This window comes from Poecilia reticulata, chromosome 12, assembly GCF_904066995.2.
Source record: "Poecilia reticulata chromosome 12, P_reticulata-male-v2, whole genome shotgun sequence".
In the NCBI taxonomy this organism is placed as follows: Eukaryota; Metazoa; Chordata; class Actinopteri; order Cyprinodontiformes; family Poeciliidae; genus Poecilia; species Poecilia reticulata.
In genome coordinates, this window is record NC_088841.1 from 27,572,894 (window position 1) to 27,591,584 (window position 18,691).

Here is an 18,691-nt window from a genome sequence, read left to right on the forward strand (position 1 = left end):
CCTTGTTTTGCCGTGTCTAGAATCTTGACCCCAGTGCCTCAGTAGTGGCTTGGTGGACCTTTTACTGGATGTTTGGCTTTGCAAACAGTCAGAAGTGGTTCTGTTTGGTTCTTCACCTGTTTATCAGCTTTATTGTACCTTTATTGTGGCGCCACTGCAGAAGCTGCAATTCCTAAAACAAGCGACAAAAACTGAGCGAATCCCCTGAGTTCTAAAAACATGGTGGTATTTATAACAGTCGTCAAACTACGGCTCCTACAGCATATTTAAAATAAACCGATTGACCAATATAAGTAGATATTCACCCTTTCTTGTATCTTGACAGAACTAACAGAAACTGAACTGTTTATAGATTTTTATCATGGAGAATTGATCAAACATCAGTTTTCTAATCTTTATTTTAAGTCGTATTTAATAGATATATCGAATAACAAATGATGGAGCTGCTAATATTTTTGTGACAGATTTCTCCTTGTCCTGTATAAAATGGTTTTCTGGACACAATGCATGTCAATTGATATGCGTATCAATAATGAATATCAATTATCAGGAGAATGAAAGACGTGAAAATAATTAACTACAGTAAGAAATTGAATTTAAGCCTCGTTGCTACATGGAGCTCATTTTGAAACAATGCAAGTTAAAAACAATATTTCATATTTAATACGAAATATTAAAACAATACATATATAAGACTTTTATTTTGAAGTCTTTTATATTCTTCAAAATAAAAGACTTCCTCTATTCAAATAAATCACTTAAATATATTTCACTTCACCTTTGTAATTATATACAATCATGTTCAGATCAATTAATAATAATCATCATGTAAATAAACTGAACACAACATGGATTTTAATGCTGATATTAAATCAGGTTGAGCTTCCAGAAATGTTTCCTTAGTTTCCTGATGTCCTTTCAGGCTTCAGTGAGTTTCTTCAGGTTGTTACTGAGGGATTTCCTTTCTCCTCTCTGTTGGAGCTTTTCCTGTGTTTGGAGAAATGAGTTGTGCTGCAGCAGCACCAACTGTCCTTCCTACATCCACTGCAGTTTGCAGGCCAGATGTTGGACTGTTCCTGTCTCAGTGGAGGACAATGTGTGTCTGAGAGACATGTAATGTCCATGTTTGCTGCTGAAAGAGACTGATGGTCTGACCCCCCTCCTCCTTTCAGGGTGGAGCCTGCTGGAGGCCGATTCTTGACACCAGGTCTGAGGAAGTGTAAGTGTGTTTTTCATCTGATTCATGACAACAAAGCAGCTCACATTCAACCATCTTCAAACTGTCACATCACTCATTCATCATCAAAGATCAATAAATGATCAATAACTGCAGCTGGATTGTGTTTGTTCTCTCCATCAGATTCCTGTCAACTCACCATCGACACAAACACAGTGAGCAGAGAGCTCAAACTGTCTGAAGACAACAGGAAGGTGACATGGGTGATGGAGCTTCAGTCATATCCTGATCATCCAGACAGATTTGATTATTATCCTCAGCTGCTGTGTAGAACTGGTCTGACTGGTCGCTGTTACTGGGAGGTCGAGTGGAGAGGAAGAGTTTATATATCAGTGAGTTACAGAAGAATCAGGAGGAAAGGAAACAGTGATGACTGTTTGTTTGGATATAATGATCATTCCTGGAGTCTGAGATGCTCTGATGATGGTTACTCTGTCTGGCACAATAACATAGAAACTCGTCTCTCCTCCTCCTCCGTCTCTAACAGAGTATCAGTGTATGTGGACTGTCCTGCTGGCATTCTGTCCTTCTACAGAGTCTCCTCTGACTCACTGATCCTCCTCCACACCTTCAACACCACATTCACTGAACCTCTGATTCCTGGATTTGGGTTCTGGTTCAGTTCTGGTTCTTCAGTGTTTCTTTGCTGATTTGAGTCTAAATATTTTCCTCCTGTCAGAGAAACTCTCTCACTGTTGAACAGATGGTTCATCTCTACAATCTATTTCTTGGTGAAACTTTTCTGATTGAGTCCTTGGAAACTTTTTCTTCTTCCAGTCCTTTAAAGATGGAAGCTGGGATTATTCCAGGATGATTCCAGGATGATTCCAGGATCCTCATGTTTTCCTGTTTGTTTCCAGTCAAAGCTTCACACTGAATATCAAGATGTTGTTTCTCTTATTTTTTCCTCTCATTCATCAGATTTCATTGAAATGTTGATCAGTTTTTCTCAATCACTGAACATTTTCTGTTTCTGTCGGCTCCTATTTTTATAAACTCGTCAGATTTGAATATTAAATCTTTTTTGTTTATTTGCTGCAGTTTTTCTTCATGTGTTTTAGAGAAATAAAAACATTTTTCTTCTTCTGCATTTGGTTCATTTGCTGCTCATTCTGTTCTTTTCATGTTCAAATTTAAATATTTGCATTAAAAATATTTTTCATCAACTCTGCCTTTCAGAAAGTCCTAGTTAAAGTAAAACATTCCCATCCCATGAAGGTGAGAGGTCAATGCTTTGAAGCATAAAGTGATTATCTATCTATCTATCTATCTATCTATCTATCTATCTATCTATCTATCTATCTATCTATCTATCTATCTATCTATCTATCTATCTATCTATCTATCTATCTATCTATCTATCGTCTCGATCCAGGAGGAACATGAAGGTTTAGAAGTTCATTGAAATCTTTTCCATTTTGAAAGAAGCAACATTTGGGGAACTTATGAATTACATTATTATTGGTTATGCTTAAAAAAACTAACCTTAAAATGAGTTATTCCATGGCTGCACAGTGGTGCAGTTGGTAGAGCTGTTGCCTTGCAGCAAGAAGGTTCGATTCCCGGCCCCGGTCTTTCTGCATGGAGTCTCCATGTTCTCCCTGTGCATGGTGGGTTTTCTCCAGGTACTCCGGTTTCCTCCCACAGTCCAGAAACATGACTGTCAGGTTAATTGGCCTCTCTAAATATACATATATGATTTAGAATTTTTTTTAATCAATTGGATATTTATTCTTAATTTAACAAGTTAAACAAGTTTATCTTGTATTTTTGGCCCTGGAAACCCAACAGGACATAGTCTGTCTTGATTTGTTGGCAAAATGTCTGCAAAATTTGAAGAAACTTTTTCTTTTCTTGTTAAAAATAAAAAATCATACGTGTTTCTGAGCCTCTGTTATCTCAGTTGGTAGCGTGTTTGGCGTTGATGCAGAGACTGTTGTGGTTCAATTCCAGGTCTGTCAATAATATGAAGATTCAGCCTTAATTTGTTTTGTTAACTATTTTCATAATTTTCAGTCAAAATTAAGGCTTTATGTTCATAAAAACCATAATTTCTGCTTAAATAAGTTCTTTTTTTTAAATTGATCTACATTTACTCTATGATTGAACCGATTTGAGATTTCGGCCAATATTCATGTTTCTGGTTTTTGCACCATGACAGAGAAAATCAATATCTTATTATCTTGTTCACCTGATCAAACAAACACCAGATGACCGACCCGCTAAACTCTGTCTGGATAAATAATTAACAATAATTAAATAAACTTTGATAAAAACTAAATCATATTGGCCCAGTTCCACTTATTGATCTTGATGGATTTGTATCCATCATAAAACAGATTTTTTGTTTTTCTCACAGTTTATGAAAGATCAGGCCAAACTCCATTAGTCAAAGATTTAACGTTTATTTTGTACCGAAGTTTGAAAAATAAATACCCAGCATGAGAGAAAACTAAATGTGGCGTTCAGATTTAAAACCTAATGTTTGTGCTCGTTTAAAATGAGAAACTTTGTAAACACGGCAGAAATCAACCTGCTCATGGAGTTAAAGGTCATATTTCTGATTTCCTGTTGTTGCAAACGATGAACGGCTTCCTCGCCCCGTTAAACGTTCAAACAACGTCTTTACACAAACGGCAGAGTTACATTAAAACAGCAGCAAACCCTATAAATATGCAAAAAATTGAACTTTTAAGATGTCCCAGAAAGACTTCAAAACATATAAATAATCTTTGCTGTGATTGAGATGAAAAAAGCCACGATCAAAGATCCCACAGACACTTTCACAACCCGTTGAAGCATCGTAAACACAAATACTGCAGATAAACGTTTTCCTGTACAGAAAATAAAAACTGAGGCGTCTCAGATGAAGGACAGTTTCTTCTTAAAGCTTATTCTACATTTTCTATAAGGAGAAATTAAGTTTTCCTCTAGATCACAACTCCTATAAACATTTTGAGAGAAAAGAGCAGCTGAGTGCAAAATGAAGCGGTTGTAGTTCCTGGTGGCCACCAGCAGAGGGAGCCGAGGGAATTTAACTTCTTAAAATCATGAAAAGAGGAAGAGAGAGTCCTGATCTGAACCTCTTTGTGTTTTCATGTCAGGCAGGAACAACCTGAAAACAAAGTTTGCTACAACCTAGCACCAGATTTCATCTCAATGACTTTCTCAGTTTATAGTGAAGAACTTTCCTGGAAACATGAGATTATTTCCAAGCAGCTAAAAGTGTTTTCTGTTTCTGCTGCTGCAGATCTTCTGGTTTCCTGTCAAATGATCCCATTTCTCCACAGGCAGGTGGCGCTGGAGGGGTTAAGCTTTAGTCACACTGGTTGGTTGTTCACTTAGCGGCTTCTTCTCTTCATCATCGTCGTCTTCGTCTCCGCTGAGGTCCAACCTCAGGTTGTCCAGAGTCTGACGGATCGTCAGGTTGTCTTTACGTCTGTTAGAAACAGAAAACTTTCTTTAATCCTTCATTTCTAAACTATGTGAAGTTCATTTTCCTCCAGAAAGAAATTTTATTTCAGCCCAAAGTGAAAACATGGAATCTCTCAATCCTCTGTTAGCATTAGCATGCTAAGTGTTAAAGGTCATGGAAGGTTAATTGAAAACATTATGGAAGAACCAGGAAGTCGTCTGCAGCCAGAACAGTAGAAGAGCTGATGGGTTTGGACCATCATGATGTTGGAATAATAATAGTGCCGACTGAATACCAACATGAATCAGCAGCGATTTTGGAGGGTAAACTGTCATAATTGCCAGAAAAATACAAAAAATCGTTTTTATACATCTTAAATAAAATTAAACTTATAAAAAATGTTTAATACATCATGGAAAATACCTTATCTTAAGATAAATCAGCACATAACATTTTTTAAGACCACAGCCTTTTCATATTGATAAAAATCCTCTGAAAATGTCTCATTTTAATTTTTAATTTTGAGTTCTGTGTGAAAAATATTTCAAATGTTCTAATAATTGCAATGGATTTACATATTTTTAAATGTTTAATTTCCCCTGATGGAAATCCTGATACGTCAACGACCCTGAAACAGACGTTCCTCCAGAATCTCAGTGATTTCCTTTGGTTTCAGTCTTGCATCCACATCAGCAGAAAGAGGTTTTGAAACCACTGAAATATCATCAGTAGCAATAATTTCAGCATTAAAAGCTGAAATCTGACTTCATCTAGTTGAGCATCAAGTCCTTGAATGGGAGGTTTTAGACTCCTGGTAGTTTGAGCAGCGAATGTAACAAACAGCCATTGGTAGAAAAAGCTGCTGTTCCTGTAAATGACCCAACATGACAGTTTGATCGGATCTGTCAGCCTCGTCTCCATCAGTAGAAGAGGCTCCTGATGGACCTGATGGTCCAGAGCAGTGCTGGCTTCAGAGTCATTTAATCAGGGGGGATTTTCCACTTCCTGCTCCACCGTTGACATACAAGTAAAATGGATGAGGGTCCAAAGCACAGAAACACTGAACACACCAGTCTCTTCCTGCATAGAACACACAGGCCTGGTTCTGGTCCAGATTCTGATCAACTGATCGTAACACAGCTGGATCAATTGAAGGCTGTTCCCTGATGACTCTGACTTCTGTTCCAGCATCAGACTGATGGCTGCAGTCGGGTCGACATCCTGATCTTTGTCCTCATCAGAATCTCTCTCAGATTCTCATCACACTGTAATCTTACAGCTTCAGGAGCCAGAATCCACCGTTCATCCATCACATCGTCTCTGTTTGGTTCTCCTTCTTCCACCGACTCTGAATCTCCTCAGGAAAGTTTCTCATGTTTGTCTGTCTGTCTTAAAGCTTTTCACAGACTCAACGTCCTCAGAACCAGGAAGTCGTCTGCAGCCAGAACAGTAGAAGAGCTGATGGGTTTGGACCATCATGATGTTGGAATAATAATAGTGCCGACTGAATACCAACATGAATCAGCAGCTTTTTAATGCAGGTGGAAAAAAGACCCAAACAGGCGACAAGAAGGTGAATCAGTGACAAACAGTCTCCACAGCAGAGAGACGAATCACGGCTCTTCCTCCTCCTCCTCCTCCTCCTCCTCCTCCTCCTCCTCCTCCTCCTCCTCCTCCTCCTCCTCCTCCTCCTCCTCCTCCTCCTCCTCCTCCTCCTCCACTGAGTTCTGATGGGTCGGTTCAGATCGTCTCTGAAGATCAGACACCAGAACAGAGGCGGATCAGAACCAAAGCCAGCAGCTCTGCTGAAGCTCAGGAGAACTCTGAGTCCAGATGTGGACCCTGGTCTCCTCCAGAACCTCCTCTGTTCTGCTGTGGAGGAGGAACTGTGTGGCTTCAGTTCTGCAGCAGGACCTTCTCAGCTGCAGCAGAAGAAGAAAGGACTTCCTGTGTTCAGGTTGGATAGAAACCTGGATCTTTTTCTAGCTTGTGGCTCTGCTTCCAGCGTAGATGTTCTCCAGGTTCTGGTCTGGATCTAGTGGACTGTAGAGCTCATCAGGTTTCCTCTCATCACTCTGAGATCTTCAGCTTCTTTAGATTCAACCTGAAGCTTCTTCTGGCAGCGGCAGATAATATTTAGCATGATGTTTATTATTCTAGCCTCAGTGTTTCTGTTCTTCATGTGACTCCACTGAATCCAACTCTGATGTCGTCACTTCACAAGTGATGAAGATCCATTTTTCTTTCACTTCCTGCTCATTTCTTTCCAAAGCTCCATGTTTTCCAGGAGGAGCTTCAATGTTCTCCAGCTCTCTTTAGATGATGAAGGAGCTCAGACTGACTCCACCCGGCTGGTGCTCCAGGTGAGCAGAAACAAACAAACCCTAAAGTCGTCCCTGCAGACCAGCTTTAGATTTGGATCAACTGAACATCAAGCTTCAGTAACATCTCAGTTAAAGTTTGTTTTCCAGATCTGAGGTCATTTTTCAGTTTTCCCTAAAGTTGAAAGTGTTTACATTGTACAACCAGCTCCAAGAGTTGCTCCAACATGCTGAATTGTTTTGTTACCTTTAAAATGATCTGCAGCTTTTGCTCCTTGGTCCTAATGATGCTGCCTGTTCACCAACGTTCACTAACAAATACACTTCTAGTTGCTGATAAGCTCCATTACCAAAGCTTATAGATGATCAATGCAAATCTTCTGTATGTGTTAAAAAGTATCAAATAGTCAGATTAAGTAAAATATTAATAAACTCAGATCAATCATAAATATTAATATTTTCCTCTAACAAGTAATTTCTCCTTTTCAGGAGCCTAAACCGTATAAACAGAATGATTGAAATATACTATGAAAATATTTAATTTACAGAATCCTGATGATAAACTTCAGTTGTGAACTGAATGAAAGTGGAGGAAAATGTTCTGTTCACACTAAATGTTTCTGAGCTCAATTCATTGTCATGTTTAATAAAATTCATCATCACATCAGACATTTTATTCATTCAATGTCAAACAAGAATTTAAATGAATCTAAAGTAAAATAAACTTATTTTAACTTGATATTTTGAGTGAAACAATAGAGAAATGTTTGCTCTTTCACCAGGTGACGACAGTTTTTTATTACATATTGTGAAATAATTATTTGGTTTAAATTGCAGCTTTAAGTTAAAACTGAAAATTCAAGATTAATGAACTTAAAAAACAATGTTTAGACAACTTGTCTCTAGTTGAATCAACTTCATGAACTTGAGTTAAAACCAAAACTAATTTCTTGTTGACTTAAATTACATTTTCAAGGCAGCAGGTGGATTTTTATTTTCAAGTTAAATCACCTTCAAATGTTTTACAGTGCAGCTGGTTGGTTGATTTGATGCTGATGAAACTTAATGAGACATTTTCCATGTAATACAGTTTGTTACTGGTTTGACCTGCTTATAGAAACTGGGATCTGTTCTATTCATTCATCTCTATGCACTGTAAACCTTGACAAGTTGACTTTACTTAAAAATTGTGGATTGCACTGAAAAATGTGAGTAAGTTTAACTACTATTCTTATGTTTAGTTTCCTTAACATATTCTTGTTCAGTTTACTTAACACCTTGTTGTGTGAACGTATGTGGTGGCCATTTGTAATGTTTGCAACTTGTAAGTTCTATTAATTTAGTTTTTTATTTTTGGAAAGTTAGAATTAAGTCTGTGATTAATTTGTAAATTAGAATTGATTATGTTGGTAATTGGTTAGCCCCTCCCATTAATTTAGGTAATTAAAAACACACCGGGTGCTTGGTGGAGGCATTGTTTTGCAAATGTCTGGTGTGTACGGGAGGGTTGGTAAATGATTTTTTGACCATTTCATTTCACTTGCATTTCACTTTCAATTTGACTTTTTATTTTGCACCTTTTTACTTGAAACGCCATGTTAAGTTCACTTTCGTTTTCGATTAAGATGTAGGACATTTTTTGATATTTTGTTACTAATTTTATAAGAAATAAACAATCTATTTTCGCAAACAAATGAAGAGGAAGTGCGTTCAATCTAAAACCCACCTGTTAACACACACGGCCTTAGTTGGAGTATTGGAAGCTAGAAGGCCGCGACATTTAAGTCAAAAAATCATTTTTTGGAACATTTTTGGAAGGTTTGGATATTGGAAAAGCTTGGAAGATTGGACGATCGCACTTGGCGACTGAAACTTCATGGAATGGACTTGGAGAAGACGCACAAAGTTCGTGAGTAAATGCGATACTTTGTTGGAGAAAGCAGACGCTGAGCTGCAAATTGAAAAGTTTGTTTTGGACAATTATCTTTTGGATTTAGAGAATCGAAGTTTGTGTTAAATGGATGAACAAGATGAAGAATTTGAAAAGGAAAGAGAACTCTTTAATTTAATTAAAAGACGCAGAGCCAAACTCGGCGTTCTGACAAGAAAAAGAAATGACATTCATGCTTTAATTGATGCTGGAGAGTTAAAACCCTCCATAGATGAGCATATGAAAACTTTCAATAATTATTTAGCAGAGTTTGTGGACTTGCAATCTTCAGTTCAAAGACTTCTGAACGTTGATGAAAAAGAAACCGATCACTGCGATTGGTATGAACCAAAGTTGATCAGTTTTAAAGAGTTCCTGGATGAGGTAGAAGTTTGGATGAATAGCAATCCTGATGCGCAGAAGAGCGAAGTATGTTCAGCATTTGAAGTTGAATCAAAGGCGGCATCTCATGACCGTGACGTTGAGCCGGATGACAGCGTCTCACAGACGGTGCAACAGACGATCAGCAAAGACTTTGAAAGGCTATCTGGGTCCGCAGCTAAACCAGCGAGCACGACGCCCAGTATAGTGAGTAAAACCTCTAGTGCTCGGAGCACGAGCTCTCGTGCGGCTTCAATGGCGCTGATGGAAGCCGAGGTGGAAAGAGCCGCTCTGAAAGCGGAGGCGGATGCGCTGCAAGAAAAACACGCGCTCGAGCTGGAAGAACTCCAGTTAAAATCAAGAAAAGAAGCATTGGCTTTGAGGACCAAGCTGGTGAAGGCGGATGCAAAGATGAAAATCTACAACTCTGCGCAAGAACAGAAAAGTTCCAGCGCTGACGTCGCAAGTCGGGAAACATCAGGTTCCGCAGCATCTGAGTTCATACCCGCTGCTACAGCTCAAAAGGCTCCAAGAACACAGAAGCGATCAGCAACTCTTGCACCTTTGCCAATGCCCCAAGAGACATCTATTAATGAAACATTAAAAGTGAAACCGGAAGGGGAAAGCCCAAGACAAATATCTCAGGTTGATGTTCACAGTAGTGCTTTAACAGAGATCATGAAGAAGCAGAATGAAATCACTGAAATGCTTGTAAAACAGCAAAGACTGTCACTCCTGCCATCTGTAGAAATCCCTGTTTTTAGTGGAGACTCTTTACATTTTAGGTCCTTTCTTAAGGCTTTTGAGCAAGGAATAGAAACTAAGACGGATAACATGCAGGACAGGCTTTACTACTTAGAACAGTTTACCTCAGGACAGCCAAGAACTTTAGTGAGAAGTTGTATGCACATGAGTCCACAAACTGCTTATGTAGAGGCTAAAAAACAGCTTGAGTGGAACTTTGGTAACAGAGCAAAAATAACATCTGCATTTATAGACAAAGCTCTGAATTGGTCAGTTTTAAAGTCTGATGATGCCACTGCTTTAAGAGCTTATACATTATTTCTAAGAAGTTGTTTCAACACAATGGATGAAGCTGGGTTTATTGATGAGCTTGAAAACTCAACCAATATGAGGATTCTTGTTTCAAAGTTACCTTTTAGACTTCGTGACAAATGGCGACTTATTGTGGTTGACATAGCAGAAAAGTACGATCGTAGAATAAAGTTTAAAGATCTTCTTGACTTTTTGGAAAAACAAACAAAAGCTGCATTAGATCCTGTTTTTGGAGAAGGTCAAACTACAAAAGAAAAGATGGCTTAAAACCATCAAAGGTTCCTTTTAAAACTAGAAGCAGCAGTTTTGCCACTTCTGTTGCTGTAGTTTCTAAACAGAACAATGACAGACAGGTCCAGTTTAATCATGAAGATGTAAAGTTGACTAAAACTTTGTGCTTATTCTGTCTTAGAAGTCATTGCTTAGAAAAATGTGACTCCTTTAAGAGGAAAACCAACAAAGAAAAGGTGATTTTCATTAAAAGTAAAGGTATATGCTTTGGATGCTTACAGAAGGGGCATATGAGTAAAAACTGTCCACAGCGTCTAACATGCCTCACCTGTAGTAAAAGTCACCCTACGGTTCTGCACATTGAACCGGCAGAGCAGCAACGTCAAACAGTTGAGGCCGAGGGTGAAGAGTCACCAGTCTCAAGTGCTCTTGTATCTTTAAATGTTGGTAGCTACACTGGGGCCGGGTCTAAAGAGTGTGCTCTGTCAGTTGTCCCAGTAAAAGTAAAGTTGGAAAAGGGGACAAAGATTGTAGAGACTTATGCCTTTCTAGATCCAGGCAGCTCTGCAACATTTTGTACAGAGGCTTTGATGATGCAGTTAAATGCGTCTGGAAAGAAAGTGGAAATCATGCTAAAAACCATGGGTCAGGAAAAGCAAGTAAGTAGCTATAGATTATCTGGTTTGGAAGTAGCTGCTTTAAAAGAAAATGAGTACTTGAAGTTGCCTGATGTATATACTCAACAATCCATTCCTGTCACTAAAGAAAATATCCCTAAAGAGGAAGACCTAAGAAAATGGTCTTATCTAAGAGGTGTTGAGTTGACACCAATAGATGCTGGCATTGGGCTGCTCATTGGTGTAAATTCTCCCAAAGCATTGGAACCTTGGAAAATAGTTAACAGTGAAGGTAGTGGGCCTTATGCTGTGCTAACACGCCTTGGTTGGGTTGTTAATGGTCCTCTCAGCCAGGTTAGTGAAGAAAATGGACATGTTGCTGGTTCTATTCAGGTGAACCGTATTTCTATAAGTAATTTGGAAGAAATGCTGGTCAGTCAGTATAACCAAGATTTTGTAGAGCACCAGTGCAATGAGCATGCTGAAATGTCTGTAGAAGACAAACAGTTCATGGACATTATGTCAAAGTCAGCGGTGCTTAAAGACGGTCATTATTACCTAAAGTTACCCTTTCGTAATCCTGAAGTAAAAATGCCCAACAACAAACAGGTGGCCCAGCAGAGGGCGCAATGTCTGTTAAAACGATTTCAGAAGGATAAACTATTTTTTGAAGAGTACAAAGAATTTATGCATAATGTTAGTGTGGAAGGGCATTCAGAAATCATTCCACAAGATCAAGTGGAACAGGAGGAAGGAAAGGTGTGGTACGTACCTCATCATGGGGTCTACCACCCCCGCAAGAAAACACTGCGGGTTGTCTATGATTGTGCTGCAACGTTTGCTGGAACATCACTGAACAAAGAGCTGTTACAAGGACCAGATTTGACTAGCACCTTATTAGGTGTACTCATTCGTTTTCGGCAAGATCCAATAGCACTTATGACAGACATTAAAGGGATGTTCCACCAAGTCAGAGTTGCTGAAGAACATGTAAATTACCTACGTTTTCTCTGGTGGCCCAACGGTGACATCACAAAAGAGCTTGTTGAGCATAGAATGTTGGTCCATATTTTTGGTGCAGTCTCTTCTCCTAGTTGTGCCACATATGCACTTTTAAAGACTGCTGAGGACAACAAACATCTGTACCCAGAAGAGATTATTAATACAATCAGACACAGTTTTTATGTAGATGACTGTCTCAGGTCTGTCCAGACTATTGAGCAGGCCATTTTTCTTTATCAACAGCTCACTGAGGTGTGTACCAAGGGGGGATTTAGACTCAATAAATGGGTGTGTAGTGAGCGCTCTGTCCTCTCTCAGATCCCTGAGGAAAATAGAGCAACATGTGTAAAGTTGCTAGATCTTAGCCGGGACCAGCTTCCCACTGAAAGAACCCTGGGGGTGCAATGGGATGTTGAACAGGATGTTTTCACCTTTAGCATTGAAAACAAGCACAAACCACTAACGAGGCGTGGTATTCTGTCCATTGTCAGCTCTATTTATGACCCTTTGGGTTTCTTGGCTCCAGTTATTCTCCCTGCTAAACAAATTCTTCAACATTTATGTAAACTGAAGCTTGGCTGGGATGAGAGAATTCCACCAGAAAAAGCCCAACTTTGGAAAAAATGGGTTGAAGATTTAGTTCTTCTTGACAACTTTAGTGTCAGAAGATGCATCACACCCAAAGAGTTTGGAGAGATAAGAAGTGCACAGCTGCATCACTTTTGTGATGCCAGTGAAACTGGATTTGGTGTTGTGTCTTATCTTAGGGTATCTAATGACAAACAGGAAGTGTGTGTTTCCTTTGTTTTTGGCAAAGCAAGAGTGGCACCATTAAAACAAGTCACCATACCACGACTTGAACTTGCTGCCGCAGTGTTAGCTGTACGTCTGGACAAAATGCTGTCAGTGCAACTTGGACTCAATCTGAGCGAATCAGTCTTCTGGTGTGACAGCACAACCGTCCTGCAGTACATTGCAAACACAACGATAAGGTTTAAAACATATGTAGCTAATAGAGTGTCCATCATTCATGATCTTACAAAGGTTACTCAATGGAGATACATCAGCTCAAAGTTAAATCCAGCTGATGCAGCATCTCGAGGCATGAAAATTGGCTCTTTTTTAAAGTCTTCCACCTGGATCAGTGGGCCGGAATTCCTCACAAAACCTGAGATCCAATGGCCAGCAGTAATTAAGGAAAGACCTGTCCATTTGGAAACTGATCCAGAGGTTAAAGACAAGATCCTGACATGTGCAACCTTGTTGGAAAAAGTGTGTCCGACTACTAAGCTGCTAATGTACTTTTCCAGTTGGACAAAGCTAAAAAGAAGTGTAGCATGGATCCTGAAACTAAAAGAGAGGATGCAAACAAAGAAGTTGCTAGCTGCACACTGTGGAAATAAAATGTGTAATGAACAGGACAATAAGATGAATGTTCAGCTCACAACTGATGATCTCTTCAAGGCTGAGGAAGCCATAGTGAGCTTTGTGCAGAAAAAACATTATGGCGAGGAAATAGCTGCCCTGAGCTCTGGTACAGTGAAAAAGTCAAGTCATCTGTACAAGCTTGATCCTGTTGTTACTGATGGTGTGTTGAGAGTGGGTGGCCGATTGAGCAAAGCAGCATTACCTGAAGAAACAAAACATCCTGCAATACTGCCTAAAGAAAGCCATGTTTCAAAGCTCATTCTTCAACACATCCATGAAAAAGTTGGACACGGAGGAAGAAATCATATGCTTTCTACTCTTCGACGACAGTACTGGATCCCTCATGCTAATTCAGCAGCTAGAAAGATCATAAGAGATTGTATGGTGTGTCGAAGACGACGACAAAAGCCAGGTGAGCAAAAAATGTCAGATCTTCCTGTTGACAGACTCTCAACTGATCTTCCACCATTTACTTATGTTGGTGTTGATTACTTTGGACCGATAGAAGTGAAGAGAGGGAGAACTATTGTTAAAAGATATGGAGTTCTCTTCACATGTCTAACCTGTCGTGCAGTTCACCTGGAGGTAGCACATTCTCTTGACACAGATTCCTGCATAAACGCCATCAGAAGATTCATCTGTCGCAGAGGACAAGTCAAGGAAATCAGGTCGGACAACGGAACCAACTTTGTCAGCTCAAACCATGAGTTAAAGCAAGCTCTGCTGGAGCTAAAACAAAGTAAAATCCAAAAATGCTTTGCAGAAGATGGCATAAAGTGGATTTTCAACCCACCTTATGGAGCCCATCATGGTGGTGTATGGGAGCGCCTGGTGCAGGAAATAAAGAGAGTGCTGTGCTCCATCACAAACCTACAAGTACTAGATGATGAAGGCTTGCACACAGTTTTTTGTGAAGTGGAGGCTATATTAAATGATCGCCCGATTACACCTTCTTCTGAAGATCCTAATGATTTAGAGGCTCTAACTCCAAATCATTTGCTCCAGTTAAAAGGTAAGCCTGTGCTCCCACCAGGTTTGTTCAAAAAGGAGGACCTGTACAGTTGGAGACGTTGGAAGCAGGCCCAGTACATTGTGGACCTTTTCTGGAAACGGTGGGTGAAAGAATATCTCCCTATGTTGCAAGAGCGACGGAAATGGAACAAGACTCGCAGGAACTTTGCCATTGATGATGTGGTGCTTGTTGTCGACGAGGCTGCACCAAGAAATTCATGGCCTATTGGACGCATCACAGAAACCATGGCAGATGCAAGTGGATTGGTTCGACGTGTTCGAGTGAAGACGAGAACAAATGTGCTGGAGAAACCGATCAACAAGATATGTCTCCTGCTGGAGGCTGTGTAGAGACAACAATGAATGTTTGTCTCCAACTGAGCTAAGTTCTGGAACCTCTGGCTCTACATTTACACTGATGCTCATTTACTGACCTGCTAAACATCTCATTCTGCTACATACACCTTTTTAATACATACACAGACCATGCACATGGACAAGAGAAGAACTTGGAAGTCATGAAATATTGACTGTTTTTGCTTTTTGATTTTTCTAAGAAGATGAATAGACCACAAAAAAGAATTGTAATATGGACTACTGCATAAATTGATGTTTAAACGAATCTTGTTAATATTGATCTTGTATTTGGTAATGGCCACGTGTGCAGATATTATAATTCATTTAGATGAATTAGGGGCCGGGATGTGGTGGCCATTTGTAATGTTTGCAACTTGTAAGTTCTATTAATTTAGTTTTTTATTTTTGGAAAGTTAGAATTAAGTCTGTGATTAATTTGTAAATTAGAATTGATTATGTTGGTAATTGGTTAGCCCCTCCCATTAATTTAGGTAATTAAAAACACACCGGGTGCTTGGTGGAGGCATTGTTTTGCAAATGTCTGGTGTGTACGGGAGGGTTGGTAAATGATTTTTTGACCATTTCATTTCACTTGCATTTCACTTTCAATTTGACTTTTTATTTTGCACCTTTTTACTTGAAACGCCATGTTAAGTTCACTTTCGTTTTCGATTAAGATGTAGGACATTTTTTGATATTTTGTTACTAATTTTATAAGAAATAAACAATCTATTTTCGCAAACAAATGAAGAGGAAGTGCGTTCAATCTAAAACCCACCTGTTAACACACACGGCCTTAGTTGGAGTATTGGAAGCTAGAAGGCCGCGACAACGTAATTGTGTCGAGTTAATTTAACTTAGTTTAGTGAATTTGTTTCAACTTAGAAATATCAAGTAAATGATCCTCTTCTTAACTACATCAAGTTAGTCCATCTTACATGAACAGTTTACTTAGCAGAATCTAGGAAACCAGTTGCCTTAATAAGTTAAGTAACCACAACGAAAGACTTTAAGTTCACGAGATTCAACATTTTATTTGAACAAAATGATAAACTTAACATAACAGTCAGTGACCCCACATGAACCAGGATGAAGTCGCCATGGCGTCTGAATCCTGGGGATAATAAGAAAAGCACAAGTTAAAAACAGATGAAAGTTTAGATTTTTGACAAGCAGAAAAGCAAAACATAGCAGAGACATTGTAGAAGCCTGTCATCGTCCTGGAGGACAACTGAGAGACATGGCAGGACAGCAGGCGTCATGGCAACAGCATCTTTGGTCCTACAAGTAGAAAAACAATAAAAGCTCAAGCATATTCTGAAGAAATCACTTTTTCACAATAAGTGTCCTAAAATAATTGTTCACCCTTATTTGCTGTCTAAGCCTGATTGGACTGTTGATGGTTGTCCAGTTAAAGGAGAAACAGCAACGATCCAACCTGCTGTCAGCTGATTATTATATTAAAGCCACAGGCTGTTGCTCAATCATTCATTATTTCAACAACTAACTGTGTTTTTTCTCGTCTCAATCACCCAAATATCATCGATACAAATCCCCCCAAACAATGTGACTCAATGTCCCTTTAATGCAGCATCAAACTCTTATTAAAATCTTCATCTGGGTTTCAGACGGTGTTCTGGAAAGAAACCAAGAATAATCCATCACTCTAATGATTTGATGCCAAAGTTACAGTTACTTGTTTTACTTGTAGGTTTTCCCTCAAAGTCAGTTTTCTTCTAAGTAAACCTGCTCTGATTCTTGTCCATGCTGTGTTCAGCTCTCATCCAGCTCACCTGCCACCCTGATTGCTCACCTGTTCCACCTTAAACTCGTCTCAGTCTCTGCCTCGTTGCCAGATTATCTACAAAGTCCCTGGATGTTGCGTTTTGGATCTCCTGGTGCAGATCTTCATTGCTCCCACTGTTCCTCTGGTTTCCTGCATCTCCCTGTTGTCAGACCCTCAGCTCCTCTGCTCCACCCGTCTGCTGCTCTGCAGGCCAGTTGAGATGAACATTTCAAAGATACCCTCCGTTATCTGAGCATCACCAGCCTTCTCGCCTCTCTCCTCAGTGCTGTGTTTGACAAACTCTTCCTGAACCAGAGTCTGAATATTAACTAAACTTGTTTTTTCACTGCTTCCTCCTGTGTGTGGTTGAATTTCCGGGTCCCACTGAGTGTCCTTACAAAACCAATATTAATTTAAATATTTCACTTTAGGTCTTATTCAATTACTCAGAATGTTTAGACTTCATTCTTTAAAACTTTTATGCTTTGAAATAAGGAATAGTTTCAACTATTTCTATGAATCTATGAGCTGGAAACTTCCTCTTCTCTCAGGAAACCTGCTGTTCCTGTTTCATGACTCTCTTTCAGCCTGACTTTGTTTTTATGATTAGATAGAAAAAAGAAAGTAGAATTAAAGCAAAGTTTGCTGGAGACAAAACAACAGACAACCTGATTGATTTGATGAAAGTTTGACTGTTGGGTCTAAATGTTACTTAGTGTGATTAACTTTAAAGGAAACTTTATTTATTTATTACTATTAAACTAAATCTCCATCTTGGGAAGTGGGATGATCTCTGCTTTTGCTGTTGCTAGAATATATGAAACTACAGGGAGCGTGATCTGACAGTAGCACGTTACCATAGCAACAATCAATTTACATTTGAGAGAAATTCGATTGGAATCAATAAATAGTCAAATATGTTCTTGATTGTCATGAATAGATTATTTCAGCTGGTTCTAAATGTCTCCAGATATCTACCAGATTTAATTATCTCATGAAATCTGGGACTGTTTCCTAGCACCATCAGTCACAGGATCAGTGACATCATCAGGATCATCGTTACATTTGATATATTGATCAACGTTTCATTGATTATTGGTCCTGAAGCAGCGCTAACCAGTTAGCCTCAAAGCAGCTCAGGGTTTCAGATGATTCTCAGTTTTCTGGAAGTTTGTTCCAGATCTGTGGAGCATAGAAGCTGACTGCGTCCATGTCAGGTTCTGGAACCAGAACCAGAACCTGAGCGCTGATCCAGCAGCGGCTCTTTGACCCGGTCAGCAGCATTCTCACTCTGCTCTCTGATTGGCTCCTGCTTCCTCCTGCTGGACTCCGGCTTCACTTCCTGTCAGTTCACCATCAAGAGACAAAAACTGACAGAGCTTCATCATCATCTTCATCATCAATCAATAAACCCAAACCAGGTTCATCACCATGGCAACCAAACAACAACACACTCCAGCTTCCTCTGCTGGTTTCACTTCCTGACCTGAATACGATTCATTGGTAAGACCAGAACCGGGACCACACCGGGCCCAGTCTGGGCCCAGACCGGGACTGGGCCCAGACCGGGACTGGGCCCAGACCGGGCCCGGTGAGGAATGTTCCTGGAGGTTCTGCTTCATAACATCTGCAGGTTTCAGCAGATTCTTGTTACATAACCAGGAAGCTTCAGGCGTTTAGACAGTTTCATAAGAGCAGCAAGTCTGGACCGAACCGGAGCAGAACCTGAGCAGAACCTGAACAGAACCTGAGCAGAACCTGAACAGAACCTGAGCAGAACCTGAACAGAACCTGAGCAGAACCTGAACAGAACCTGAGCAGAACCTGAACAGAACCTGAGCAGAACCTGGACCGAACCGGAGCAGAACCTGAGCAGAACCTGAACAGAACCTGAGCAGAACCTGGACCGAACCTGAGCA

General features: G+C 39.7%; 1 protein-coding gene across 4 annotated transcripts in view; it reads left to right on the forward strand.

Annotated features, from left to right (window-relative positions):
* LOC145547570 (NLR family CARD domain-containing protein 3-like) overlaps positions 1-18,691 on the forward strand; it is a 70,779-nt gene that overhangs the window by 14,924 nt on the left and 37,164 nt on the right. Inside the window, exons 9-10 of one of the 4 annotated variants that reach the window (XM_081613065.1) lie at positions 1,173-1,219; positions 1,361-2,327. The exons of the other annotated variants lie outside the window; for them this stretch is intronic. Coding sequence (XP_081469191.1) covers positions 1,173-1,219; positions 1,361-1,887 — 574 coding nt within the window. The 3' untranslated portion in view covers positions 1,888-2,327. Of the gene's footprint in view, positions 1-1,172; positions 1,220-1,360; positions 2,328-18,691 lie in introns of those variants that run through there. 4 annotated transcript variants of the gene reach the window in all.